Below are 26914 nucleotides of genomic sequence, written 5' to 3'. Positions count from 1 at the left end.
CCATTTAAAGTTTCAACGGTACTAAATCACAATGACTTTATTCTAAAAGATATTTCCAAAATTTCCTGGGCTAAGGGAAGAGTTGCTGCTACCACTAGAGCTAAGGGCAAGTTGATTACTGACAAAGGTAAATCGTTCTTGAACATTTGATTTCATCATTCCAGCTAGCTCAAAGCGCAACGAGAGTTCATCCATAATAGTCATACATTCATAAAATTCAGGATAGCATTCGAAGTCTAAAAACATGCTAGCTGCCTGAGCAATTGCACTGGATGTTGTACCAATACAACAATGCTTAAAGTTGGAATCTTTGGAGAGATCCAACAATTTTCTGCCGTAACTGATTGCCAAATCTCTATAACAGGCCTTGTGTAAACATAGCACTAAAATGCCATACAATCCAACTTCATGCATAAGAGTGACATTGGTGGCAGATAAATTCTTCAAGCGAAGAAGATCTGCCATTCTTGTGATCAGATCCTTGTAATTGTTATTTCCACCATGAGTAATTTCGTTTTGGACATCACCAGACACACCCATCAAGACATCACACACAGATCCTGTTCCTGCAAGCAGTTTGAAGTTTCTCTTTCTTTCTTCATAGTCATCAGATATTGACGCAATTGCAAGGTATGCATTCATGATGAGATTTTCTGGAGGTTTTTCTGATGCATAAGCAACTTGGAGAGCATTCTTTGAATATTCAAGAGCTTTTTTCAATGAGCCCACAGACATGTTATAATAGCCCAGTAACACTAAAGAAAATCCAACTCGTGGATCACAGCTTTCAGAATGAAGTGGCAGTAACTGAATAGCTCGTTGGTGAAGATCTCTACTGAGTGAAACATCACCAATCGATCTGGCTGAGTTGCAAAGCAAGCTATACATAAATAGAGAGTTTTCAGAATTATGTCCGTCACTTCGAATAATGTCGAATAGCAGATCAGGCATGGCTGACTGCCATTTCATTGGTAAAAGAGAATGAAATGGATGAACAAACTTATCCCAAAAAGTAACAAAACGGGTAACCATGGAGCATAGAGCAAAATGATGACCATCACAACGCATTGGGCTCATTGCATTCGTGTTTGTTAGATCCAATTCTTCAATTGCTGCGTCAACATCTCCAGCTTTCTTGACTTTTTTGGTTGAGTTTTCTTCAATATTTGTTTCATCCTCGCATTTTCTCTTCTTGTTCAGAGAATCTTCAAATGAAGCTGAGGTGGAATACATTTGGACAGGTTTAGAATTGGATGTGTTTGAGTTCCATGCTAATTCTTGGAATTGGCTGAATTGTTGTTGCTCTGTAAAGTTGGACATGGAAGGATTGAATGCCTGTTGAGGGTAATGCCGAGGATTATTCTCTGTTAGTGGTTGTGACGTGTTACCTATCACAGATAGGTTTGAACTGTTAGATGATGGTGGAATGGATTGAGAGTTTGTGGTACCACAAGCAGATTGCTCGTGGTGGAAAGCCATAAAGGCTGAACCTGGAAGCTGTCCCGTTGAGGACGATCTTAGCAATTCGTTATAGCGTTGTTCCCATGCTTTCTGTTGCTCACGAGTCTGAAGTAGTTGTTCCCTTAACTCCTCAATTTCTTTTTTAAGAAGTTTGGAAGCTTCGTTTTTAGGTCCTCTCTTTTTTCGTTCTGTATAAATACACTCAATTCCTTTGCTAACACATGTTTTGCAAGGAGAGGCACCGTCACACTTTCTATGATGCTTTCGGCAAGCTTCACAAGCTCGAGTGCTCTTTTTAGTACGTCTACCATTATTGGAACTACGAGGAGAGGACGCAGAAACATTGTCTTCGTCACTTTCCATTGAATCGACATGATCAACAACATTTTGCTGACAAGATGGTTGGGTGACGTTTTTAGAGGTTGAGGATGGAGAGGCTCGCTTAAGGGAACTTGGAGAGGAGGACTCTTTTTGAGTGGTTGTGCCTGGTACTTGCATTTGGATGAACTTTGTTGGAGAAGGATTCTGTGTTGATGATGCGGATGAAGATTTTCTCGATACAGCAGGTGCGGAGGTTGAATTCATTGTTGGATTGTGTTGCAATTGTTGAGAATTTGATCCTCCATCATTATAGGTCCTATTTGAAAATTGCGGATGAGAGTTTTGCGTTACATGGTTACTACTATTCATTACACTCTCTCCACTTGTACCATTTGTATTATTATAATAATTATTGAAGGGTGGAAGTGCGGAAGGTGATGTAAATGGTTGGAACGATCCAACCATTGGATCCAAGCCTTGGGATCCACTGAAGGACTGATAGTTGCTATTCGTGTTGTGTTGGTTACGGTTAGGATTGGTACTATTATGATAGGTGTTGTTGTTGTTGTTGTTGGTATGCAGAGATGAATGTTGTTGTGGTCCAAGATGATGATAGTAGGTCGTTGGTGGTGATGGTGATGGAGATAACGATCGAGGTAACGGACTATTGTTCGACCTACCCAATGTCGTCGTAGGTATCGAACCTGCTGAATGAACATGATGATATCCCATGATTGAATTGTTGTTTTGTTGGGAATACATGGTTGGATGGGGTTGAGTGGACGAGGAGGAGTAATTTGATGACAAACTTCCATATGTTGTATTGTGAAGATGAGAAGGATTTGTCATATCGTTCATACCATTTTCTGAATTTCCGTGATAGTATTGAGGAAAGCCGGAAGGGTATGATTTTGCGTAATTCATCATACCATTGTTTGCAAAATGATGATAATGTTGTTGCTGATGAGGGTTCATAATGTCTTCTAAACGATGTTGCTGTTTGTTGGTCACACGTATGAATTGTTCGTTTCGTGTGAAGAGATCTTTGGCAAAGTTCAAACAAGATGTCCGTTGATGAAACAGTGTCGTGTTGATATCAAGTGCACGTTTTTTTTGGATTAATTTTATCGCGGTTGTAATTGAGCTTTGGGGATTGGTTGATCCAAATTTGAGAAAAACCAAATGTGTCGTTTGCCCATGCGTTATCTGAGCCACATTCAAGATTCTCAGTCCCCACGCCGAGAGAGATTCCCACTGGCCACGTTCAGAATTTTCGCTGTGGCTGAGTGTTTAAGCGCTGGATAAAAGCGTGGATCAACGGTGTTGAGGATCATTCTGTTTGAGTGTTATGTCTATCTTTGTCTCGAATCTTTGTATGAATCCGTTGATGCGTTAGTGTCTTCGCATAAATGTGTCCAACGCATCCATCCACGCGACGATTGATTTGATTTGGAATAGTCTAAGCATAAAAACAGTAAGGGCAAAAGCAAATCCTCACATAAAGCATTGAAAAAAACAAACAATCGACTATGGGCAGTTGTGCAAGCTTGTGCTCTCATTCAGAGGTGGTCATTAATGATGCCACACCGATTTCGGAACCCTTCCATCATGATACTCTCACACACATGGAAGCAGAGGGAGATGCCTCCACCAAAGTTAATGCTGATATTGAAACTCATATCTCAGATTCACCGACTTCCGTAACATGCTCAGATTTCGCGCTTTCTCTTTCTTCTGTTGCTTCCTCTCCCGAGCGTACGAGTCCACGTATTCAAACAGAAAGAGTAAGCACAGGAATCACCAAGAAACCTTCAACGATTAGAAATCAATCCATTCCTTTCATTCTCATCAATGAGGTAGCAGGAAATAGAACAAAATTCAGTGAGAAGAGAGCAAACTCGTCCTTCCTCCAAGTACCTGTGCACTGAATTCCATTTCACATATCAATCATATGGATCAAATTGGTTCTTTGGTTATGCTCGTATTACACTCTCGCATCATATCCAACGAAATCAGAGCTTTGTTTAGTTTCCCAATGCAAGAAGTAGCTGAATATTTTGAAATTAAGGGAACGAGTGAAATGACAACATGCAAAGGAAAGGATATCATTAAGGATGACTTGACATGGATTATCATTAAGGATGAAACTTGACATGGATGAGTCTTCAATAAAGCTCAAGGTTGTCAAGTTTCATCATTGATGTTCAATCAAAAAAAATGCCCAAAGTCGATTTAACATTTTGCCTTGAAGGAATCAATGCCAGTGATCCCTTCCCATTCCAGTTGTCTGTGATCACATCATCGGGAGAAGAAAGTGTAGTTGTCAAAACTACCCAAGACATCACTACAATGGAACGTCACGTTGCCAAACAAGTTGATGTGTCTTCTCTCAGCAAAGTCAATGTGAGAATTTTGATTCCAATTAGAGGTATTGATACAGTTCAACCTTTTAATGTTGAAAAAGAGGGTCCATTCATACTCATTAAACGTGAAGAGGGCAAAGGTCTTCAAATTGTTCAAAGAAAAGCTGATGATAAATTCGGAACTACACAAGTTGTGAAAACTGCAACAGGAGGAAATGAATCTCGATCTCAGCATCAAGCAGGGTTTGTTGTTGATCCACAAACTGGGCAGAAAAGATACCTCTCAAAGTCTAATCCACAAACTACCACGTACTCGGTTCCTTCTTCTGGCACAAGTAGTGGTGTTGACACATCCAATCGAACAACAACCGAATCAGCTGGAGATGTCTATGCACAACTTGAAAAGCTAGGGCAATTGCGAGACCGTGGAATTCTTACAGAAACTGAATTTCAACAACAAAAGAAGAAACTTCTTGGATTGTAAATGATGGGTTGACTAAAATTCTCGGTTGATTAATGATGACAAGTACTTGATCTCAAATTAATTTTCAAACAACAATTCATTCACAATATCCAGTGGAATGTCTCTCACAATAGGAACTGTAGGATATTCATCAAGAATAATTTCGTCTTGTGTGTCAAGTTTCGGTGAACTATTCTTGTTTGATGAACTACTCTCTGGAGCAAAGGCTCCAACCATGACATGTTCTCTTTTCAAATAATTTGTTTTTTCGTCCTGAATGCATCGGATGTCATCTAATGGATATGCACTATAGTGTAAGTAAAAGTAATTAAGAAAGAACCCAGCCATCCATATCATGCAAAGAAAAGCAGGAACGCTAGTTGCCCAGTATTTATCGGGATAATAGGTGATTCCGATTTGATGTAACCAAGTTTCGGGAACAAAGGAATAAACGAAATACAAGAAGAGGATGGCAAATGTAACGCTCCATCCAACAAATCCATAAATTTCTGAGTGTGTTCGCCCCATTATGTAAGATGATCCACTGAGTGGTTTGTTTGAAGTAAATTTTTAATTAATGAATTGAAAATTATTTTAAAAAATGCTCGACCTCCATCACCAAGGATTCCCCCAACAAAATCCATCAAACGCAAATTCTGAAGCGGAATTGATGCAATACATTGTAGATTTACTCAATCATGGAATGAGAGAGAACGCTCTAATTGAATTATCAAAACGAAGAGACTCGTTTCCTCATCTTGCTCCCGTGTTGTGGTTTTCAACAGGTGTTATGTCTGTCTTGCTTCAGGAAATTGTTTCAGTGTATGATCTTTTAGATCCACCAACACTCACCTCTTCTGCTTCCAACAGAGTTTGTAACGCACTTGCGTTATTGCAATGTGTGGCCTCTCATCCGGAAACACGACCCTATTTTCTAAATGGTATGAATTGATCATTATTATATTTATGTGATCTAACGGCTGTTTTTATGCTCCGATTCTTGATAACAATTTATTTATTACCTTGTATTTATCATCTAAATTGTTTAGCCCATATCCCATTGTTCATGTATCCCTTCTTAAACACGGTTGCTAAAAGCAAGTCATTCGAATATTTAAGATTAACGTCTCTAGGTGTGATAGGTGCACTGGTTAAATCTGATGAGGATGATGTCATTAACTTCTTACTTCCAACTGAAATTATTCCTCTTTGTCTCCGTATTATGGAGAGTGGAACTGAGCTTTCGCAAACAGTAGCTACATTTATTATCCAAAAGATTCTGCATTTTGAAAAAGGTTTGAATTACATTTGCGCCACCCCTGAGCGTTTTTATGCTGTTTGTACAGTTTTCGGAAACATGGTGAACGATAATCCATCTTTTAGACTTTTAAAGCACATTATTAGATGTTACTACAGATTATCAGATCACACCAAAGCTAGAGAAGCGTTGACACAATGTCTACCAAAAAGTCTTCGAGACAAAACGTTCCAACAGTTTTATGACACTGATGTTGTCTTAAAAAACACAATACTAGGAATTTTACAAAGAATTGGTGACATGGAAGGATATCAGAGAATACTTAATTGATGCCATTGTCCTCAATAAACAAGTCTTTTGACAATCACCACGACTGTGCGATAGCACAACCACGTCATACATTCAAAAAAAATTTTATTCAATCATCACCAATTCCATCATGGTCGTCATTTCTGTGAGTGTAATTTCAAAGGTCGGCAAGCCTCTTGTTGCAAGACAATACCGTGATATATCAAGAGTTAGATTGGAGGGTTTGTTGAGTGCTTTCCCAAAATTGATGGATCCCAAGTCTCAACACACCTTTGTGGAGACTGATTCAGTTCGATATGTTTATCAATCACTGGATCAATTATTTCTTGTTTTGATCACTACAAAAACGAGTAATATTGTAGAAGATTTAGAAACATTACAACTATTTTCGAGAATTGTACGTTATTATTGTTTGCTTGTTGTATACTCATCCGAAACATTTAAATTTTCTATTGAATCGCTATCATCATTTATGACCACCTATAACAATCGGATCCGAATGAATTCTATGTTTCCATTAATATTAATAATTTAGATTAAAGATATTTGCTTTAGCAACCAAAGAAACTCAGGAGCAGGACTTAATGAAGAAATAATTCTTTCCAATGCCTTTGACCTTACATTTGCTTTTGATGAAATTGTTTCACTCGGCTATAGAGAATCTGTAACATTGCATCAAGTCAAAGATATTCTGAAAATGGAATCACAAGAGGAAAACCTTCAAGAAGCAATCAAACAACGACAGATTGAAAATGCTCGCTCACAAGCACATTTAAAGGCCACAGAAATCGCATCTAGATTGGCCTTGGATGGAGGAAAATATACTTCCGGAATTTCAAGCGGAGACTCAAGAGGAATGAATCAAAGACAAGGGGATAACGTCTATGTACCACCATCTTCATCAAATCAAGGAAAGTATGCAGGTATTGGTTCTAACTCATCTCGCGAGTCACCCAGCATTGTTCCATCTTCACCTGTTACCAACTCGTTTTCATCAAGCAATGGATCAGAAAATAAGAATCTTAAACAACAAGCCAAACCAAGTAATCTTAAGCAAATGATTTTGAATAGACCAAACAAAAAGGCCTCATCTTCACTTTTGAATGATCTTGTATCAACAGGAGATATTAGTGCACAAGCTACCGAGACAACCACTGCTCCAATGGTTAAAAGTGAAATTGTGGAAACGCAAAAGAAAGTTAAAGTTGAGGACATTCACGTGGAGATAAAGGAGACATTACAAGTTGAGACAAACAGAGAGGGAGGATTGAATAGCTTGGATGTTAAAGGAGAAATGTATTTGACTATTGCAGAGAGCGCATCTGGATTTATCAAAGTTCGGCTAGAAAATGATTTGAAAGATGGATTCGTTTCAACATCACATCCAAACATTGATAAGAAAATGTTTACAGACGAGCACAGCTTGGCACTCAAAAGAAAAGACAAAGCATTTCCACCAAATAATCCACTCAAGATTTTGACCTGGCGTTCAAAGGGTAATTTTGATGAGTCAATTTTGCCATTTACTGTAAATTGCTGGCCAAATCCATCTGGAAATGAAACTTCTGTCAGTATTGAATATACTCTCCAAGATACAAATGTAGAGCTATCAAACGTTATAATTTCTGTACCTATTCCAACCACAAATGTGACAGTTGAGAGCGCTGAGTCTGGAACTTATAGAATTGACCAAAAGCATAGCAAGTTTATTTGGACTTTTGATTTGATTGATTCATCATGTCCCACGGGAAGTATTGAATTTACTGTTAACGAACGTGCTGAAGAGTCTAAATTTTTCCCTGTTGACATTTCTTTCACTTCTGCTGATATTATTTCCGGAGTTGCAGTTAAGGATGTTTTGTCTGTAAACGATGATTCCCCACAACGATTTTCTGTGGACAGAAGTTTGATTGTTGCTGAATACAAGATTGTTTAAAAACATGAATAAACTTCAGCTTGAGTGAAATTTTTGCAAATGGTGACCAATCATTAAATTCGTTAAGGCCAAAACATAAATTAGGTTTAATAAATAATTAGTTGTACACTTCCAGTTCTTCATCGCTCAAGGAGAGAGAGTACTCGTTTTGCGAAGACTTCTTGTTAGATTTCTCTTGTGCTGTTGGATTATCTTCAACTTCGTCTAAGAACAAATTGTCGTCATCTTCCGTTGACACTACAGTTCGTTTTCCATAGGTGGCAAGGTACTGGAATGAATGAATAAAAAAAATTAATTGATTGCATCGATTAAGGGTGAAATAATCAAACGTAAGATTGAACATACCTCTTTCCTATGCTTTCCAAGGAAACAAAAAACCATGGTCAACAATAGAATAACCGTTACCAATGATAGAGCACCAAAAGTGATCATGATAGGGTAGAGCTTTGCTTGTGGCTTTTCTGAAATTTCACACATTGGTCCTGTGAAGGCTACATCACATTCACACACATTGTAATCTGAACAATAGCCATGACCTGAGCAAACACCAGTAGTCAAGTTGCTGCTCACTCCAAAACATGTGGTAAAACGACAATTATAACCACTGTACTCATGTCTACATTGGCAAGTGTTTGCTGAAACACACTCTCCTCTTCCAGAGCACACTGTAGAATCATTGAATGGAATTCCAAAGCATTTGCGGACTGATAGTTTCATGTGATAGATTAAACATGATGATAGCAACATACGTTAACATATTGAACACTTCCATACTTACTGATGTAATATTGACAATCTGGACCTTCATAATCACTTTTACAACTTTCACATGCAGATCCAGCAGAATTTCCAAAGCAAGAGCAAGTATTTTCACCGACACATTTTCCTCTTCCATTGCAGACTGTTGGATCGGTATAGTTCTTACCATGACACATCATGGGTGGTTTCAATGAGAATTTGATCATCTTTGGATTGACTGTGTTGGCAGTTGCTAATAAGGTAAATTCAATATTTGCCTTGCTCAGTGGAATCATAAAAAAGGTCCATCCTCCTTTATCAGAAGTATCATCATCCTTAACGAGAGAGTGTTCTTCATCTTTGAAAATTCTAATCACATGGTTGAGTTTGGTCATTGCATGTTTGCATTTAAGAATTAAATTTTCATTGTTAACGGTAAGAATCTTCACATTGGCGCAGTTGGAAGTGAGCTCAACCTTTGTTTGTTTGACATTATTGCCGATCAACTCAACCTTGAAGACATCTGACTCTGCATCGACAGCATAAAAACCATTTTCAATTGGGAAGAAATCAGTCACTTGAGTTACTACTGAATTTGCAGTGCCATCATTCCTGATAATGTACAGTTTGCCTCCATGCGATCCAACAATGTAGACTTCATTTTGAAAGGAGTGGAAGTCTATGCTTGGGATGTCATTAATAACAACCTTATACTGTAGTTGATCCCTATTATAGGCAATAACTTGGTTGTTGTAATGAAACAGTACACAACTTGTCCAACTGAATGGCATATTCTTTTCTGGTGATAACAACTCGCTATGAGTTTGAAGTGAAATAGTATTTGAAGCTTCGAATGATAATCGAGAAAAGGTAGCATTGGTGATATTATGGACAGCAATGACCATCAAATCGTTTTGAGGTTGCGATGTTGGGGAGAGAGCATCACCACCGTTTTTCACTGTAATTGGAAAGTAGACCATTTCGATGGCCTGATCTGTTGTTGGTGTTGTTGCACTATCTACTGTATTAATAATCAAAAATTGTTTGCTCTTGATAAAATTAACATGGGATTGACCAACTTGTTGTTTCGAATAGCTCAACACCCCATATGATAACTGTTCTGTTGTTTTGCCAGTAATGTCTACTTTGAATAATGTGTTTTCTTTGGCAGAAAAATATAATGTGTTTCCGTTCGAGTACATCATTTCGATGTCTTCTAATTCTGTTACAGGACTTTCATATACTTGAATCCTGCCATCAACATCCAACGAAAGAATTTGTTTTTTTCCAATTCCCATGCTTGCTTGATTAATGGTTTGATGAGCACTGAAGAATAATTTTCCGTTTACCACAATATTTGGTTCAAAGTCATTCTTACCCAAAGTATTTTCATTCCACTCAACTGAAAACCCACTCGTCTCCTCTGTTTTAATACTATAGAACAAATCATTTGATACCGGAGTCAATCCGTACGTAAACGTTGTGAATACGACCAATAACAATAATAAACATGATGAAACAATCAAACTGCCCCGATCAGAGCATGTCTTTGAACTGGCAAGTGCCACGTAATTTACTCGCAACATTTTTTTTGTAAAGCTGGCAGAAGGTGGTGCAAAGATGGGTTAGTTTGATGCCAAGAAAATAATTGGTTCTCGGACGATGGAAAGTGTACAACAACATGATTGGATCTTTGAAGAAATATTAGAAATATAAGAAAATTAAAAAATCCAAAACCAATGACAGTCACAGAAATTCATTCGACTTTGCAATTTAATCAACTGGTGTTACAAGAATCAAAACTAGTCGTTGTAGATTATTTTGCTACTTGTAGGTTTTGAAGGATCGGGAATGATTCACATTGGTACTTTCCAATTGTTAATAATAATTTTATTGATGATTAATTCAAACGAATTATAGGGTGTCCACCATGTAAAGCAAGTAAACCATTCTTTCACAAATTATCAACTTCCGATGCGTATAGAAATGATGTAGTATTTTGCTCGGTTGATGTGGATGAAGCGAATGAAGTTGCCGCACAACAAGGTATTACTGCCATGCCAACTTTTAAGGTGTATCAAGATGGAAAAGTACTTGCAACCATTGTTGGTGCAGATTTGTATCAAGTCGAGAGTTTGTTGATGAGTAAATTAGGAACGAGTTCAAGAGTGTTGACGGATGAGGATCACAAACAAATGAGAGGATCTCCACTAAAGAATGTGATTATATTACTTGCATTGTTTGGAATTTTGTGGTTCGGAGTGAGATGGATTTTTGGTTTGTTTAAATAAACGGTTACTAAATGGTGCAATAACCGAGCAATTCTTGTGTGTTCTTGCTTCAAAACAATCAAGGTTAATTTTTCACTTGGATGGTAAGCTTGTTGGCAAAATTGTAAAACTGTTTGAATTTCTCGTCACTGAGAGGCTTTTTGCTAAGCGGGCAGTTCCTATCAAGACTACAGAAAACATCAAATAAATCCAAAGATACAAACCCCCAATATATGGTCTCAAAGTCGTAAGCAAAGAGAGGTTCTGATATAATTGATTAGATGTATTTCAAATCTTTTGGATTCAAATGACGATAAATGCTTACTATTTGTCGTGTCTTGTCCAATATAGGTACAGAGGCATCAAGAAATGGTTCAACGATATCATTCCAAATGTTGGCTTTCCGTTTCACTATTGAAATTCCACCATGATGATTTTCCAAACAATCTAAAAATTTCGAGTCAAAATTATTCCTAACGAAAATTATTATTTCGTTATTGTGTGTTCTAATTTCAGAGCATATTCCATCATCATTATCAACCACAACTTGCTTAATTTGTTTAAATAATAGAAGAGGATTAGTTCGAACGCTGCTTGGCCAAAATGGATACTTTTCAAATAATATTCCTTCATTTGTCAGTGTTGCATCAATAACAAAATATGAATTATCCTGAGTTGATGCATGTACATGATTGGTGCTGTTCAAATCAGTATTTACACGACCAGGATCAGAAAATTTTTTCTCAGTCAATCTTTCTTTCCGAACGTGAAGAGAAGAGTGAAATGACCTATATTTGATACAAAGCATCTTCATTGAAAAAGAAGTTAAAAATCAAAAAGAGTAATCAATTTTTAGCTCTTAAAGTTTGTTTCAATCCTATCTTCTGAGAGGTATGCGAGAGCAAAACCAGGTTTGGGCGGACTTCATCATTTTTTATTACTGAAAAATTTTCCTTTTATTCCAAGCACAGAACGCAGAACGCGTTTCCGGGTAGTAAATCAGTTTTATGAGGAAATCAATATGTGTTGGATTTGGAATTTTGTGGTGTTTGTGATGAAAGAAAATTGGACCTATTACTCGGACTATCGGCTTCATGAAATATTATTGTACATAATTGATTATTGTATTTATGGTTTTAATATTCTCACTCAAAGTCTCTCCGATAAGGCTCAACAAGATATTACGCAGTGGTGGATTCCTAACAAATTCGAAACTAGTTTTATTCTCATAGAATTGATATTGATGGTTTTATTAATTGTTTTAATTACTGGAGCTTGGAGATATTATCAAAGTTACATTCAACAAGTCTTGGAAGGTGATGTTACGATCGTTAGAGATTAATTGCAGAGTGGTTGAATCATTGCAGTCAAGAGAATCAGATTCTTGGATCGTTCATGAAAAATTACGAGCAAAGACATTTGGCCCAAGTACGTGATGTCATCAGGTCTCTCACTAAAAAAATGTTCGTTCAATTTCTGATCGATCAAGTCTTGTATGTCTTTTACAAGATAATAGATACATTCCAACCACAAAGCAAATACTGTGTTTTAGGATATTCAAAAACCCTTGTTTATGAGTCATCTGTATTTAAAGAATTACAAGATTTATTTAAAAAATCATTCGGAGATGGCGAATCAAGCAAAGAAAGTCTAGTTGAGACTCTATATTCATATAGTATTGAATTTCGTAATTTTTATATGTGTTGCTATGATGATGTCATGAGCCATGGTTACTTTACCAATAATGAAATTTATAACTATTATATCAAGGGCAATTCAGGATTAATTTTCACAATCGATTTCTCCCAACAATTTGCTTTGGATATTGAGGAATGGAAAAATAGACTTTTTGTGTTGTTCTCTATCATACATACACACTCCAAGAACAAAATTCCAATGTTATTTATTGTGTATGGGAATGATTTGTGCAACAACAGTGACGTGCAACTCGTAACTAAAACACTGAAAGAATTTATTCAGCGATGGTCGTATGAAGAATATTCATGCATTGTTGAAAAAGAGAAAACTAAAGATGGAGCTCTCTATGAGGGATTGGAATGGCTCATGAGTTTTAACAGTAAATGATTCAACTCCAACAACACAATTCACAATCATTCAATCTTTCCCAAACACAAGAATCAAAAAATCGAATCATGGACTCACTAGTGCTAAGAGCATCTTTCCTTTTGAGGTTCTAATGTGTGACACATCATGATCCAACAAACAAAAAAATGTCCAACCTATCCATCGACAACACCAACTCGACGTCATCTTCCGACAAGACACCAAACAACAATCCATCACCCCAACCCATTGATAGAAAGAAGGAAAAAACACTGCTGGGAAAGGTCTTAACCCAACAGCATTTATCATCGAATCCACAGCAATATCACTCAACCATGTTAAAAAATTTAGATTCTTTAAAATCATTTCGGAAATCATCCTCTAGTGCAAGTGCTGTCATCACTATCAATGTAGGAGGTGTTTTATATACCACTTTCAAAGACACCTTGTCTAGAAAAATCAATGGAAAAGATCATCTGCTCTCAGTCATGTTTTCCAACGAAGATCATTTTGATTTTTCACGTGATGACAAGGGATATATTTTCATTGATCGGAATGGCAATTTGTTTTCTTATATTTTGGACTATTTACGATGTGGAGGAGATGTCAAACAATTTGCCTTGCCAATTCACAATCCATGTTTAATGCATGCTTTAGAAATTGAATTTGAATTTTTTAATTTTATTGATTTGTGTGTATTGTTGAGAGGAAGAAGAAAAACTTTTAAAATTGAAAAGAAGAAATATACTAAAATCAAAACTCCTACAAATAACAAGAGTGGAAGTGAATTAATGTCAGATCCGACGTCTTCTCAATTAAACTCCAACTCTGCCACTGTTAAATCCGTTGAAATTATTTCCAAGCAAGATCAAAGTGCAATAACAAACGAAGATGAAGACACCAATGATGACACTTCTAGTATTTTACTTGAGGAAAATGATGAATTGGATGATGAATTTTTTGAAAGGAAATTGGAAGATGATTTGCTTATTGCAGTGGACCACTACTCGGATTCCAGTGAAGACTTCGATGAAGATGTAATATTTATTGAACCACCCACTGCAGACGCTGTTTTAACTCCTTCATCAGAACCAAACGTGATTGACGATGAGGATTCTGTTTCTACCTTCGATGCAGCCATCAAGAGCGTGAATGATGAAGTGAATTTAGTGATACATCACAAGTCTTCATCGCATCATCCAACACCACTATTGTCTCAAATTACACATCAAAGGGAAAAACACAAATCCAATGCTCTTTCAAAAAAACAAAAATCAACTCTCTTCTCTTCGTTCCACAATATTAAGCACAAAATTTGTAATGAAAAGGGAGAGTCAGTGATTGGCTATTCAGAAGATGCTAGTATTTGTTATATTTATCCCAATCTCTCTAGATATTACTATCCTATTATTTGTAAGCAACCCATTCAACTCAGAGGAGTTGATCGAAGATTATCCAAATGTTACAATTATTATGAAATTACTATTAACAGTGACTTTGAAGAGAAGATTGATTATGTGAATTATAATATTCCTGGAATAGTGGTAGCAGTCATGAGTAACAAGAATATCAAGGTGTTGAAGCAACATCACAAAAAAGATTTACCAATTGATTTGAAGAAGGAAACGGTGGTAAGTAGTATTCAACTACTGGAATATTAGAAAACGTGGGTAATAATTATTGTATGAATTTTCACAAATGCATTGCCAAATGATTTTTCGTTCATCTTTCCATAGACAAGTTTTAATTTAAAGAATGGAAGTTATTACAGTAATGAAGAAGGAAAGCATGTAATTGGTAAGTGTTTCGACTTTTTAAAGCCACAAATAATGATCATGTTCTTCACATTATTAATCCTGTTTTGTTGAATTGATTGTTATTATTATTACAAAATTTGTCAACTTGTGTGAATGGTGAAAATTCTGAATGGTCTTTTACAACAACTTTCAATAGCCATTCGAAGATTTTTATGTGGAGATCGAGTTGGTGTTCATTTTGATGCATTCTCACGAGTCATTACTTTATTTTACAACGGGGCAACACTCTTTACGACTCAATGCCATCTGGATCAAATTACTTCTTCCACGAGATTATATTTTGTAGTTCTTGTTAAATCCATGTATGGAGTTGTTCCTTCTTATATTACATTGTTCAGCAATGCTCAACATCCTTTCAAGTATTGGAATGAGGACCCGAGTGATGACAACAAGAAACTTCAAGCATCTTTGAAACTCATTTCAAAACGATTGGGAGACGTGCTTACATCGAGCAATGATAATGAAGGACAAAATTACACTACAGTGTCACATCATGGAAAATCATCGAACAAGAGATGAAATTAGTGAGTGTATATGTGTGAATGACAAATTTAGTGTGCGCTCGTGAAGGACAATGGAACCTTAATGATTTACAACAAGTTACGAGCGTTGACCTTAGGGTAGTTCCTTTATATGTGTGGTATCAGAGAATAACAAATTATCGAGATGGGCTGATCTCACCATCCGTAATCATCGCCAACCATAAAAAATGCAACCACAAGAGATTCAACTCTCCTTCTCGTGTCATTGCGGATTCATGAAATGTAAAACCAAGCAAAAGGCTTCGACATTGGTCTCGTCAGACTCTCCGTTGGAGTTAACAGTTCTTGACTGCAATTGTTCGATGTGTAGACGAAAAGGTTTTCTTCATCATATTGTGAGTGAAAACAACTTTGAATTAATATCTCCGAACAATTTATCTCAGCTACAATGTTATTCTTTCCAAACACATGTTGCCAAGCACTACTTTTGTCCTGTGTGTGGGATTTGCACCTTCTACAAACCTAGATCTAATCCTGATGGATGGTCTGTCAATTTTCGGTGTCTTGATGATGAAAGTGTACCATTGGTGAAATATTCCATAGAACCATTTGATGGACAAAATTGGGAAGAGAATGGAGCAAAAATCAAACACTTGTCCGAGTAAACCACAGGTCTTTTATACTAATTTTATGCAGCATTTGATGGAACAATTTGTTGATTTTGGAAAAGGATGTTGTTCGAAATTTAATCGAAAACATCAAATCGTTGGACAATTCAGAAACGGATAAATGGTGGATCACAAAAGACACTTCTAAATTTTGCGTGAAATGGAAAAACTGACGCATCCGTTGCATCCAGCTACGATAGAAAGACCTTGCAAATTTAGAAGCTTTTTAACTTTACACCAATTTTGATTTAATAAGTCTATCAAAATTGGTCAAAGGCCTCTTTTAATTTCGAAGAACGTTTTCTTGCCTGTGTCTGTGTTCAAAGATTTTATAGCGTCAAAATTGGATTTAAGATTTACTAAGAAAGCAGGTGCCATCTTATCCAGAAAAAAGCCTTTCCTTTCTTTGAGTGTGTAGGGTAATAATCATTGGATGGCAACAATTTTGATTTTTAGTAATACCTCAATCACTAGATCATGTTCAATCTGCGGAGCAATGCAAGAGGTTTTTATCACAAACAAAAACACACAATCATCATTCAATCAAAACTATCGTCAAGAAAGGACCACACTTTTTAACTACCAAGTCACTTTGAATACTTGAAATTGTCATCATATTTGTTTTTTTACAAATATTGATACTATGAGGATACACTATGATGAACCTGAAAAAACAACGTACAGGTTTACTAATAACTTCCACCTCCTTTCAACCTGTTACAAGAAAACGGAAATCAAATAATTTTCTCTTCACCAGTACAATCATGATTTGTATGTTGTTGTTCATCATGATCAAACATGTCGAATTTGTGAGGGGAGAACCTCCACCAATGTCTTCTCGATTCGAAGAAGAACTCAAGCGAAGAGATAACTTCAACACTCCGAAAGATGGAACCAACGTTCAACAACCTGGTTGTTTGGTATCTAATGTGAGATGCAATCCTAACGCCAAGAAGGTATATCTCATTCAAGCAGATTATTTTGCTACAATGGTCAACGCTCAGGTTGCTAAAATTGTGTTGGAAGAGGAAATGAATCAGTGCGTGGAAGTTATTCGACTTCCAATCGATAAGGGGTTAGGTATGTTTGTTAAATTTAACGTTGAAATTGACCACATGGAATGAAAAAAACCAAAACTCTACGAAAAGAACTCATGGCAAGCAATGGCCACAATGAAATGTATGCCATGCTTGAATACTGGTACTTGTCTAGAAAATTTCAGTACATGTAAGTGTGGAAAATTCACAAGAAAAATTGTGACCATTATTTGGTTTCACTCTTATTTGTCAAAATTACAGGAAATATGTAGAGTCTCAAAAATCAATTATAGATGCAGGAAATCTTGGAGTATTTGGAAAGCATGGCTGGTTTATATTATCACACATGTTGGATCAATATCCTGGAATTGATGTGTATAGAGAATATCGTACTGACACGGCAGCCAAATATTTAGCTGAAAACTCTTCATCGAATGTTGGTAGATTTATTGGCCCATCCATCACATGGGTTTCGTATGAAAATCAAATTATCAGCAATTTAAAATTGAAACTCGAGGTTCAGTTTGCTCGTAGTCGTGAACCTGAGGAGGAAATTGTTGGCAAAGTGTTGAGTGCAAAAGCACGCAAAAGCACTGCTCTATTCTATTTATGGTATCCCCATTACTTGTTCCATATTGTACAACTTAAGGATGTTTATTTACCTGCCTATAGCGACAGTTGTTGGACTGTGTACAACCAACAACATGGTCTCATTGATTGTGATTACCCTACTGAAATACTTAAAAAGGTATTTATTATCATTAATTATATATCCAAAAAGTAACCATGCTTCAAAAGTTAATTTCACCTGACACAACCAATAATCCTGCCTTGCTGCATTTCTTCAACAAATTCTCCTATGACTCCAAAGATCAAGTAGAAATAATGGGTGATGTTGTTTGGAATAATATGAGTCTTTGGGATGCTTCTTGCAAATGGATTCGAAATAATACAGGTATTGTGAGACAATGGATACCCAAGTCAGAACCACAGCAGAATGCAATTATTATTGGTAGCATTATTGGATCAGTGGTGGCTCTATTGGCAGTCTGCTGCATTCTGTTTTTTGTTGGTTTACTATTCTTCTTAATGTATAGAAAAAAGTTGAGAAAAAGGTTGATGCGATTTGCCCCTAGGTCATTACCCATTACAGTGGTCTTTACAGATATTCAAAATTCTACACTATTATGGAATCTATTCCCAGAAAAGATGAAAACAGCCTTAGAAATTCACAACCTTCTCATGCGAGTGAATATTGAAAAATACCGTGGATATGAATGCAAAACTCAAGGAGATTCATTTATGATTGCTTTCGACAATCCAGTATTAGCATTGGGATTTTGTTTGAGTGTTCAACGAGATTTACTGCATGCAAACTGGCCACTCGAATTATTGGACCATGACGATACGAGAGAAGTGAAATATGAAGAGCAGCTTGTTTATCGAGGCCCTCGTGTGAGGATGGGCGTTCATTGTGGTAGCGACTGCGAAATACATTTGGACAAAACCACAAAACGAATTGATTATATTGGAAACACAGTAAATAAGGCAAGCAAAATTGAGAGCATTGCTGTTGGAGGACGAATTTATTGCTCGGAAGAATTTATTGAAGCTCTAAAGCAGAAATTGGTGACTCAACACATGACAGCAAATAAGGAAGAAGATTCTGTGTTAAAACTACTATCAACCGACAGTATTCAGTTTAAAGCACTAGGTGTAGAAAAATTGATAGGATTAGAAGGTTTTCATTCGATTTATTGGGTGATGGATCTGAGATGTAAAAGAACTCTGTATACTCAACAATTAGAACTTCCAGGACTTAATATCTTTAATACAGAATTTATGAAAATTGGAGAGTTAGAACAATACATTTTAAATCCAACCTCTCTTGACGAAGATGCCAAAAGTCGACTATTATTTGATTTGTTCAGTGTGCTTAACAATGGATTGTATGACATTCCAACCGAGGCATGGAGCTTGAAGCCAATTCACAATTTGTTTTCAATCGTGTACCAATATATTTACGCACGACTGAAAGAACTAATGGGCTGACTACAATGGTGTCACATGCCGACTTGATGAGTCGTCGCCTGGGAAACTTGAACCATTCCAACATTGAGGGCCCGTCCTTCCGCCGAAAATTTCAACTAGCACTTTTTAGAAAATTGGATGTTACGCTGCGCACGGTCAAATACTTGCGCAATTGGAAGCTAAAGACGCATAGTTTTTATGCGCCAGTTAGAACTAAGGCTCTGCAGAGGGTATTTAAGATGACAGCAAATTTAAAGCTGCAAACACAGCCAATATATAACAAAAGCCTGAACAAACACATTCCAATAACATGAACAACCAATACTCTAATTTGAGCGAAAAGCAAAAGATTTGTCAAATCCTTGACGGAGAAGTTATTACCATTGAAATGAATCCAAAAACCAATGTCTTTTTGGTGAAGTGCAATGCATGGACTGAGGAAGAGAGAAGCAGAAAGGGAAAATACATTCTGATCGATACAGCAACTATTGGAGATGAGCTCAAATTAATTGACAAGCTCGAGAAAGTTGCTGGAATTACTCCAAACGATCTTTCTCTGATTATTATCACTCATGCTCATTTTGATCATGCTGGATGTGTATGGTAAGTAGTATATTCAGAGCTTGTGGTGTTCACCAACATTCTGTTTCTTCGTATGTTTCCTCACTCCGCTCACTATTTGAACCACAACCACCAACAGGTATTTTAAAAAACATTATCCACATATCAAAGTCGCTGTTCCTGCTTTAGAAGCAGATAGATTCAGACTTGGTGACCCTGCACCCTCAGTTCCGACAGGCTTGGCGGCCAGAATACTCAAAATTAGAGGAAATCGAAAGGAATTAAAGAAAATCGAGCCTGATATCCTCTTTCATGGAGGTGAGAGCTTGGAGGAATTTGGAGTACATGCACAAGTCCTTCAATTAAAAGGTCATACAGAGGGTGGAATTTCCATTGTTCTCAATAATAAGAAGGCAGCCATCATTAATGATCTTATGGGAGGAGGTTTTTTAAAGTACGGAAAACCAGCCTATCACTTCTTCCTCTATGATCGCATTGAAATTCTCAAAAACATCAAAATGCTATATGAAGAAGGATTTGAGGCATTCCTTGTCACTCATGGGTATGCCTTTACAAGAAAGCCTTTGAAAGATTGGCTCGAGAAGGAGCTTTCCAAACATCACCTCAACACGGTTTGAAGTAATTGTGCTCTCGTCAGCCGAATAAACACTTTGAGAGCAAGGCTTATTTTCTTTCAAATATATCACCTTTGGATATATTAAGACGACCTATTGGTGTATTCCTCTTCTGCTTTGATCAGCCTTATTTACAGCTCATAAAAAATAGGTAACAATGATCGGTTGTTGGAAGAGGGTCCCTGAGGTGCCATCATATGAAGGACGTCGCCCTTCCTGGAAAATGAAATGTGTTGAGTTTGTGGACGATGATTTACTTGTGATTGGAAGTTCCGAAGAGGCTGAGCAAAATCAACTCTATGTGTTCAATTTAAGAAATCTGGAATGGTGCTCGTATCCTCTGTCCGGAGAAGGACCTCCAAAATCATCGTTTTATTACGCAGTTCTTTCCCAAGAACGAGATCGAATTTATATATTTTGGAGCTCAGTGGAGTCAGGGCTCTATGCAACTCTCAATCAAGACTTCCAGGATGACGAGGGTTTTCAGGTCAAAAAAGGGCAACTTGTAACAATCTATGAAAATGATGATGATCAAAACGATGAGATTGAATACGTCTACTGTATAACGCAAGAACGACAAGTTGGAGAGGTTCCAAAATCCTATTTCATATTAGAAGAGGAGAATAATTTTTTTGATACCTTTGAGCATTCCGTTTTGCAATTAAGCGTGCTTACTTTTCATGATATGCAATGGAGGACTATTCAATTCTCAGGAAACGATTTCCCAAAAGCAAGAAGAGATTTTTCATGCAATTTAATCGATAATTGTATTTATCTTTTCGCTGGTGTTTCAGATTCTGCAGTTATTCATAACGACGTTTATGTGCTGAACCTTAGTATGTACCAAGTGTTGACGCTCGTCTTATTAACGTTTTATTTAGCATCTTATTCATGGGAGAAAGTAAAACTTCAAGACCATGAAAAACCTCCACCTAGATATGGACATTCTACAACCTCACTCGTTGTACCCTCAACCTTTGTTGTCATGTTTGGAGGTTTGGATTACGAAGACTACAGGAATGATTTGTTTTTGTTTGACCTTTCATCCAAAGAATGGAGTGAGATCGAAATTGAATCCGGACCATCAGCGAGAGCTTTTCATTCAGTGATCAATTACGATGAGTCAACTCTGTTGTTTTTCGGAGGAGAAGGAAAAAATGGCTTACTGAACGATATCTGTTCTTTGAATATTTCGGACAGCAAGTGGAGCGAAATTAAATGTTCAGGCGATACACCAAGCAGAAGAATTCATTCCACTCTGGGTTTGAAGGAAGGGGAGCTTCTTTGCTTTGGTGGGATTGATAACGCCGGAACAACATTGGATTTGTTTTCACTCTCGTTTCACACTTGCAACGAACAAAAAAATGATAGAGAGGAAAAGGAAATTGAGAAAGAACAAGAAACAGCTCCTGTTTGCGAGTTAAATTCATCTCCGACAGTTGAAGATGAGCAAAATAATGATGGTTTTGTCATTGATTTCGACAATTATACTTTCACCATCGAAGAAACAGAAACTCCCAATACGGATGCCACAACACAAAACCATCCAGATGTAATTGACATTATTTTCCATACAATCTCCAATGAACAACACACCATTTCCATCAACTCACTCATCAATCTCTTTAGAAATTGTAGAATCCCACAACAAGGATTAATGTGGGAAACAATTCTTGAGGTTATTGTTCGAATGATTGGCAAGGCTGATTTGAGTGAGATAGAAGAACGAGATGAGATTAATTGCAGACAATTCAGAGAAATTACTACTGAAATTGCAAAGATGAAGTTTAATTCAACAGACTCATCTCTTGAACGCTTGATTGAGGAACATTTACTTCCCTATCACGCAACCAAGTATCAAGACACAACGGTGAATGAAATATATTCATTACAGTGCTTGACGTTGTTCATACAATACTCAAAATTGCTTCAGAAGGTACGTATTTTAGACAGTTTTACAGGTGTACGATGTGAAAAGATATTTGATGTTTTCTCGTCCAACACAGCTGGCAATGCCTTAAAAAAGGATACAATTTCCCTTGACTCGTTTATTGCCTTCAACGAGACCTTCAACCTCTTACCTGGGAAAATATCGAAAAGCGTTGCCAAGACTATTTTCAACAGCTGTTTTCTTCCTGAATCCTCTTCAATTTCTAGAGGCACAAGAACTACCCAGAGTTAGACTATCCTCAATTTCTGGAGGCACTGGGAAGAATAGCAATATTTATTTTCTCAAAAAAACCATTGATAGCAAACAAAACTGAAGAACAAATTGCATTACTTTTTGAAAATATTGGTTTTGGGAAGAACTCTCTCTTTAACAGCTTTTTCAAAAAAGCTCTTTCACTCAACCCATCGAACGTTAAATATTCTAAAATTGATAACAAGTTAAAGCCCGTCAAGCCGAAAGAAATTAAGCAGCAGTATTTGGACCTAATTCAAAACAAACATGAGCTGAAGGCTGAGTTACACAATATTTTCATGTATTACTGCTCATTTGGTAACCGTTTAAACTTGAATCTGATGAGTTCGTTTAAATTTCGGTTTTTTATACGAGATACGAACATTTATACTTATGGATTTAAACAAGAGACTGCAGATTTAGTTTTTATTAAGATTCTTAGTGCATCGAGCGTGAAGAATCATGTGAACTCTCAGAAAATGAACTTTTCTCAATTCATAGAATGCCTTAAAGAACTTGCCAACAAGCTCAGACCTGACCTTTCACCTTCCAAAGCATTTGCTAAGTTTTTACTAATTGACGTGCTTCCAAACGTAAATAGACTAGGATCAGCTCAGTGCGATATTGACGAGGAAGTAGCAACTGCTGCTGAAAGAGTGTTTGAGACTATCAGAAGAAATTTGCAACGAGTAAGTAATGAGTATCTATTAATATATCAATGATCAACCTCTTGTTCCAGCTTTTCATACTGTATTGTAACAGCAACAGCTCTACCCAATTTCAATCCATTCAAGAAACAATGCATTTTGATGAATTCTTCAAACTCGCTGCTGACTTTGATTTGGTTCCATTCATCTCAAAAAAGGATATGTACAGAATTTTTAAATCGTGTTGTACTAATGATTCCAATGAATCACTTTCATATCAAAAAGTAAGTCTTCTTTCTAAATATTTCGTACTAAGCACAACGTGAATAGTTCGAGGAAGCTCTCCTTAAATATGCTAAAACTGCATTCTCCAAAGTAAGTATATTGCAGTACTATGACATTCCTTGACTTACAGATTTAATAGTATCCTTATGATTCTAAATATCCCACAATAGAGAGTAAATTGGGGTTGCTAATTGAAAAGATGGCCCTGACACAATGGAACTTATTGCGAAAAAAGCTGGAAAAGCTTGGACGAACGTTAGTTGTAAATCCAAGTCTTTCCCACTCACCAACCAAACCAGTTCCCAAGCAATAAAAGGACACCAATCTTCGGCACTCCATCATGTCATGTGCTTCAAGATTAATCAGCAAGAACAAAATTTGTACCCATGTTGGTCTTATTAAAGCAGAACTTGGACAGATGAACTTGCAGAGATCAAAAAATGGGAAACAACACTTCCAGCATTACACCACCTCCAACCCTTTCGGATGAACCACAGTTGTGGGATGACCACTCCGAAGTTATCAATGCACCTTCATTCTCTCTCAACGATGAAGACCAACATGATTGGTCAGCTATTTCGGAATCTCAAGTCCGAGAGTTGAGAGAAAAAGTTGAAAACCGAATACTGATCAGACCCTATGAAACCCAACAATGGGCTTGTCGTGTTTTAGGATTTTCATCCCAGTATTCAAGCAGCTGGAGTGCTGACAACGTGACAGGAGAATCCGATACATTTCCAAAATATGGTACGTTCCATGTGCTCCGTTCAATTATAATTTAATGTCTTTTCATACAATGAAAATCATTTAGGCGATATGACCTCTGCATGGGCCCCGAAATCTTCATCAGGCAGTAAGGAATTTCTTGTAGGTGAGTTTAGGTGAAATGTGAGCGAATATTGAAACAATCGTAAATAGTCCAATTCGAAAAAAATGTTCTTATCACTCAGGTACATATTTATGGTATGTTTTTGGGATATTTCAACAATGTGAATGAAACAAATGAATCCAATGCTCTCTCAAGAAACTTTCAATCCTGGAGCTGTTGTGAAGGTGTCTTGTTTACCAGCTGATATGGAGCATAAACTGGAAATTGCAGAAGTAATCGAGGACCAAAATATTGATCAGGAATACTATGATGAACAATTCGTTCATAAACCATTAGAGTTTACCCAGGATTGGGTTGTGTTGTATGAGGGAGATCCTCAGCAGCAAATCTTACCTCAAAAATCAAGAATATTTGTTCCACCGATCAAACCATTTTCTTGCGTGACAAGAACTCTAAGAATTGACATGGATTGTATATCTAGCTTGTCATGGAGCGAAATTGATGCTATCAAGTTGATAGGAATTATTTGTGACGCAAATGTGAACAATATTCCATCTGCTTCAAACAGCAAATTGAATCCAGAATACGTGGAAGATCTTAAAACCCTCTTTTCCAACAATCCATCTACAGATTGTGCAATTCTAAAACTTCCTATTCGAAAGAGGTTGCTTGCCTCAACTACAGAACGACCACTTTTTACAATTGCACCCAAGATATACTATATTCATGAGTTTTTATTGAGATACAGACTCCAGGATCACAAGCTCTTAGACAAATTTATTGTGAAAAGTGAGGAAGAGATCATAGACATGTCTCCTAGTGTGAGCGGCTTCTCTCTTACTGAGACTGCTGCCAATAGTTTGTTCAGTTATCTCTATTCAGGACTCATCTTGTTACCAAAGGAAATGTTTTTGGACGACGATTGTGATTACAGAAATGCTGAGGAATTAATTACAGAAATTCATCACCTTTCTGAAAGTTTAGGACTTGAGGCTTTGAGAAAAGCATGCCAACAAACCATGAACATTATTTCTGTTATTCCAAATCACCTAAGAAGCGGTGTGGCTCTTGCTATATTCAATCAATTTACATCTACTTCCTTGAGTGATGATTTTTATTCTGACATGCGTAAGATTTATGAAGATTCATGTACAAAAGGCGAAAAGTATGACAAGAGAGCATCTCCCGATGTGAAAATTGTATTTACCATGGGTTCCAACGAAGAAGACCCACTTACACCATCTTCAAGACCTTGTATTTATGCTCACTCATCGATTCTAAAAGCCAGATGTGCTTTTTTCAAAGTAAGTGAAATCTACTAGTTATTGTTAATTGGTCACTTGAAAATCTTAGACCATGTTCGATTGGGGTAATTTGAGCTCACCCTATAGATTCTCATCCAACAACATTTATGAAATGGAAATCACAGATGTGAAATATGACATCTTCTTGTTATTGATCAAATACATGTACATGGGTTCTTTAGCAAAGGAAGACGTCAAAGCGGAAGATGCTATTCCACTGTATTTTGCTCAAAATCAATATTTATTAGACTCCAGTATTACCTTGTCGGTCATTAAGGATAACATTTCCGACCAGTCCGTGATTGACATTTTACGACTTTCTCTTGAATGCTCATACCCTGAAATTACTGAACTTTGTCTCAATTACCTGTTAACAAATATTGAAACGACCTGTGAAGTGGTTGAAAAAGCATTTTCAGAGAAGAAACAAAATGCAACTCTTGAAAGTGATATTGTGTATAACAAATTGATAGAAACAAGCAAGATTTGGGAGATGGTTATTCTACATTGTGATAACTTGAAGTACACAAGTCAATGGGTTCAACGTGTTTTGGCTTTTTCTTCAGAATACACTGGTTGGCCAGCATCGAACGTGGTTGGAGAAAGTAATACAGTAAGTACAACGAATACTATTTCATTGACCTCGTGATTATTTCATAGTATCCAAATTACGGGGACATAAAATCAGCATGGGCACCAAAAGCGTCCAAAGGTAAGTTCAACAGTAATTATTATTCATAAATCTCAAAGTGTGAATTTAATCATCGATCAATGAAAAAAGGGGTAAGTATTTTCTGTCAAATGTTGATGTTTCAAGTGTAGATGCATTATTGAACAGACGTATGAGTTTTTGGAGTTACAATTCGCTAATCCCATGTTTATTTCAAATGTTGAAGTGTATGAAACTTACAACCCAGGATCGCTAGTCAAAATAACTGCAAAGAATTCGTTTGGTACAGACACTACGGACGAAGTGATTTATGAAGGAACTGTACAAACAGTTCAACCTGTAGCTAGAATTTTCAAACCATCCATCGACCTTTGCAAGTCTTTAAACAGAACTTTCAATGTTTTGCGTTTAGATATCGACACGACCAAAAACATTAGTTGGTATGAGATTGATGCGGTGAAAATTAGTGGCTTTATCCCCAAAAAGACAAACGACACTTGTTTTATTTAACTCGTGGTGCATTGTTGGTCACCTGTAATTAGCGAACTTGTACACTTTTTGACTTTGTTATCTCCAACCTAGA

The 26914-nt window shown here is 36.8% G+C and overlaps 14 protein-coding genes across 14 annotated transcripts; 11 read left to right on the top strand and 3 right to left on the bottom strand.

The window, feature by feature from the left end:
• Nucleotides 1-42: 42 nt before the first annotated feature.
• On the bottom strand, nt 43-2757 carry C9374_013989 (uncharacterized protein; the record flags this gene model as incomplete). The annotated part of the gene is made up of 1 exon (XM_044689926.1): nt 43-2757. The coding sequence occupies one exon, from the start codon at nt 2755-2757 to the stop codon at nt 43-45; it is 2715 nt and encodes a 904-aa protein (XP_044553421.1).
• Nucleotides 2758-3311: 554 nt separating this feature from the next.
• C9374_013988 (uncharacterized protein) lies at nt 3312-3710 on the top strand (the record flags this gene model as incomplete). Its single annotated transcript, XM_044689925.1, has 1 exon — nt 3312-3710. One exon carries the CDS (start codon nt 3312-3314, stop codon nt 3708-3710), a length of 399 nt encoding a protein of 132 aa, XP_044553420.1.
• A 289-nt stretch (nt 3711-3999) lies between these two features.
• Nucleotides 4000-4629, top strand: C9374_013987 (uncharacterized protein; the record flags this gene model as incomplete). The annotated part of the gene is made up of 1 exon (XM_044689923.1): nt 4000-4629. One exon carries the CDS (start codon nt 4000-4002, stop codon nt 4627-4629), a length of 630 nt encoding a protein of 209 aa, XP_044553419.1.
• A 57-nt stretch (nt 4630-4686) lies between these two features.
• On the bottom strand, nt 4687-5136 carry C9374_013986 (uncharacterized protein; the record flags this gene model as incomplete). The annotated part of the gene is made up of 1 exon (XM_044689922.1): nt 4687-5136. One exon carries the CDS (start codon nt 5134-5136, stop codon nt 4687-4689), a length of 450 nt encoding a protein of 149 aa, XP_044553418.1.
• A 73-nt stretch (nt 5137-5209) lies between these two features.
• C9374_013985 (uncharacterized protein) lies at nt 5210-6196 on the top strand (the record flags this gene model as incomplete). The annotated part of the gene is made up of 2 exons (XM_044689921.1): nt 5210-5549; nt 5658-6196. 2 exons carry the CDS (start codon nt 5210-5212, stop codon nt 6194-6196), a joined length of 879 nt encoding a protein of 292 aa, XP_044553417.1.
• Nucleotides 6197-6305: 109 nt separating this feature from the next.
• On the top strand, nt 6306-8111 carry C9374_013984 (uncharacterized protein; the record flags this gene model as incomplete). The annotated part of the gene is made up of 2 exons (XM_044689920.1): nt 6306-6572; nt 6711-8111. 2 exons carry the CDS (start codon nt 6306-6308, stop codon nt 8109-8111), a joined length of 1668 nt encoding a protein of 555 aa, XP_044553416.1.
• Nucleotides 8112-8208: 97 nt separating this feature from the next.
• C9374_013983 (uncharacterized protein) lies at nt 8209-10435 on the bottom strand (the record flags this gene model as incomplete). The annotated part of the gene is made up of 3 exons (XM_044689919.1): nt 8209-8379; nt 8457-8815; nt 8890-10435. 3 exons carry the CDS (start codon nt 10433-10435, stop codon nt 8209-8211), a joined length of 2076 nt encoding a protein of 691 aa, XP_044553415.1.
• A 153-nt stretch (nt 10436-10588) lies between these two features.
• On the top strand, nt 10589-11140 carry C9374_013982 (uncharacterized protein; the record flags this gene model as incomplete). The annotated part of the gene is made up of 2 exons (XM_044689918.1): nt 10589-10679; nt 10770-11140. The coding sequence occupies 2 exons, from the start codon at nt 10589-10591 to the stop codon at nt 11138-11140; spliced, it is 462 nt and encodes a 153-aa protein (XP_044553414.1).
• Nucleotides 11141-12580: 1440 nt separating this feature from the next.
• On the top strand, nt 12581-13204 carry C9374_013981 (uncharacterized protein; the record flags this gene model as incomplete). The annotated part of the gene is made up of 1 exon (XM_044689917.1): nt 12581-13204. One exon carries the CDS (start codon nt 12581-12583, stop codon nt 13202-13204), a length of 624 nt encoding a protein of 207 aa, XP_044553413.1.
• Nucleotides 13205-13350: 146 nt separating this feature from the next.
• C9374_013980 (uncharacterized protein) lies at nt 13351-15519 on the top strand (the record flags this gene model as incomplete). Its single annotated transcript, XM_044689916.1, has 3 exons — nt 13351-14814; nt 14920-14980; nt 15137-15519. The coding sequence occupies 3 exons, from the start codon at nt 13351-13353 to the stop codon at nt 15517-15519; spliced, it is 1908 nt and encodes a 635-aa protein (XP_044553412.1).
• Nucleotides 15520-16980: 1461 nt separating this feature from the next.
• On the top strand, nt 16981-19239 carry C9374_013979 (uncharacterized protein; the record flags this gene model as incomplete). Its single annotated transcript, XM_044689915.1, has 4 exons — nt 16981-17230; nt 17299-17377; nt 17449-17935; nt 17986-19239. 4 exons carry the CDS (start codon nt 16981-16983, stop codon nt 19237-19239), a joined length of 2070 nt encoding a protein of 689 aa, XP_044553411.1.
• A 289-nt stretch (nt 19240-19528) lies between these two features.
• On the top strand, nt 19529-20417 carry C9374_013978 (uncharacterized protein; the record flags this gene model as incomplete). The annotated part of the gene is made up of 2 exons (XM_044689914.1): nt 19529-19821; nt 19919-20417. The coding sequence occupies 2 exons, from the start codon at nt 19529-19531 to the stop codon at nt 20415-20417; spliced, it is 792 nt and encodes a 263-aa protein (XP_044553410.1).
• Nucleotides 20418-20637: 220 nt separating this feature from the next.
• Nucleotides 20638-23841, top strand: C9374_013977 (uncharacterized protein; the record flags this gene model as incomplete). Its single annotated transcript, XM_044689912.1, has 5 exons — nt 20638-22350; nt 22572-23285; nt 23336-23527; nt 23574-23618; nt 23668-23841. 5 exons carry the CDS (start codon nt 20638-20640, stop codon nt 23839-23841), a joined length of 2838 nt encoding a protein of 945 aa, XP_044553409.1.
• A 127-nt stretch (nt 23842-23968) lies between these two features.
• Nucleotides 23969-26841, top strand: C9374_013976 (uncharacterized protein; the record flags this gene model as incomplete). Its single annotated transcript, XM_044689911.1, has 7 exons — nt 23969-24275; nt 24340-24399; nt 24447-24491; nt 24553-25661; nt 25711-26274; nt 26322-26373; nt 26579-26841. The coding sequence occupies 7 exons, from the start codon at nt 23969-23971 to the stop codon at nt 26839-26841; spliced, it is 2400 nt and encodes a 799-aa protein (XP_044553408.1).
• Between the last annotated feature and the right edge of the window lie 73 nt (nt 26842-26914).

The sequence above is a fragment of the Naegleria lovaniensis genome, assembly GCF_003324165.1.
Source record: "Naegleria lovaniensis strain ATCC 30569 chromosome Unknown tig007, whole genome shotgun sequence".
NCBI classification, from domain to species: domain Eukaryota; phylum Heterolobosea; class Eutetramitea; order Acrasida; family Naegleriidae; genus Naegleria; species Naegleria lovaniensis.
The sequence above is the reverse complement of the archived record's forward strand: the minus strand, read 5'-3'. Positions and strand labels throughout refer to the sequence as shown.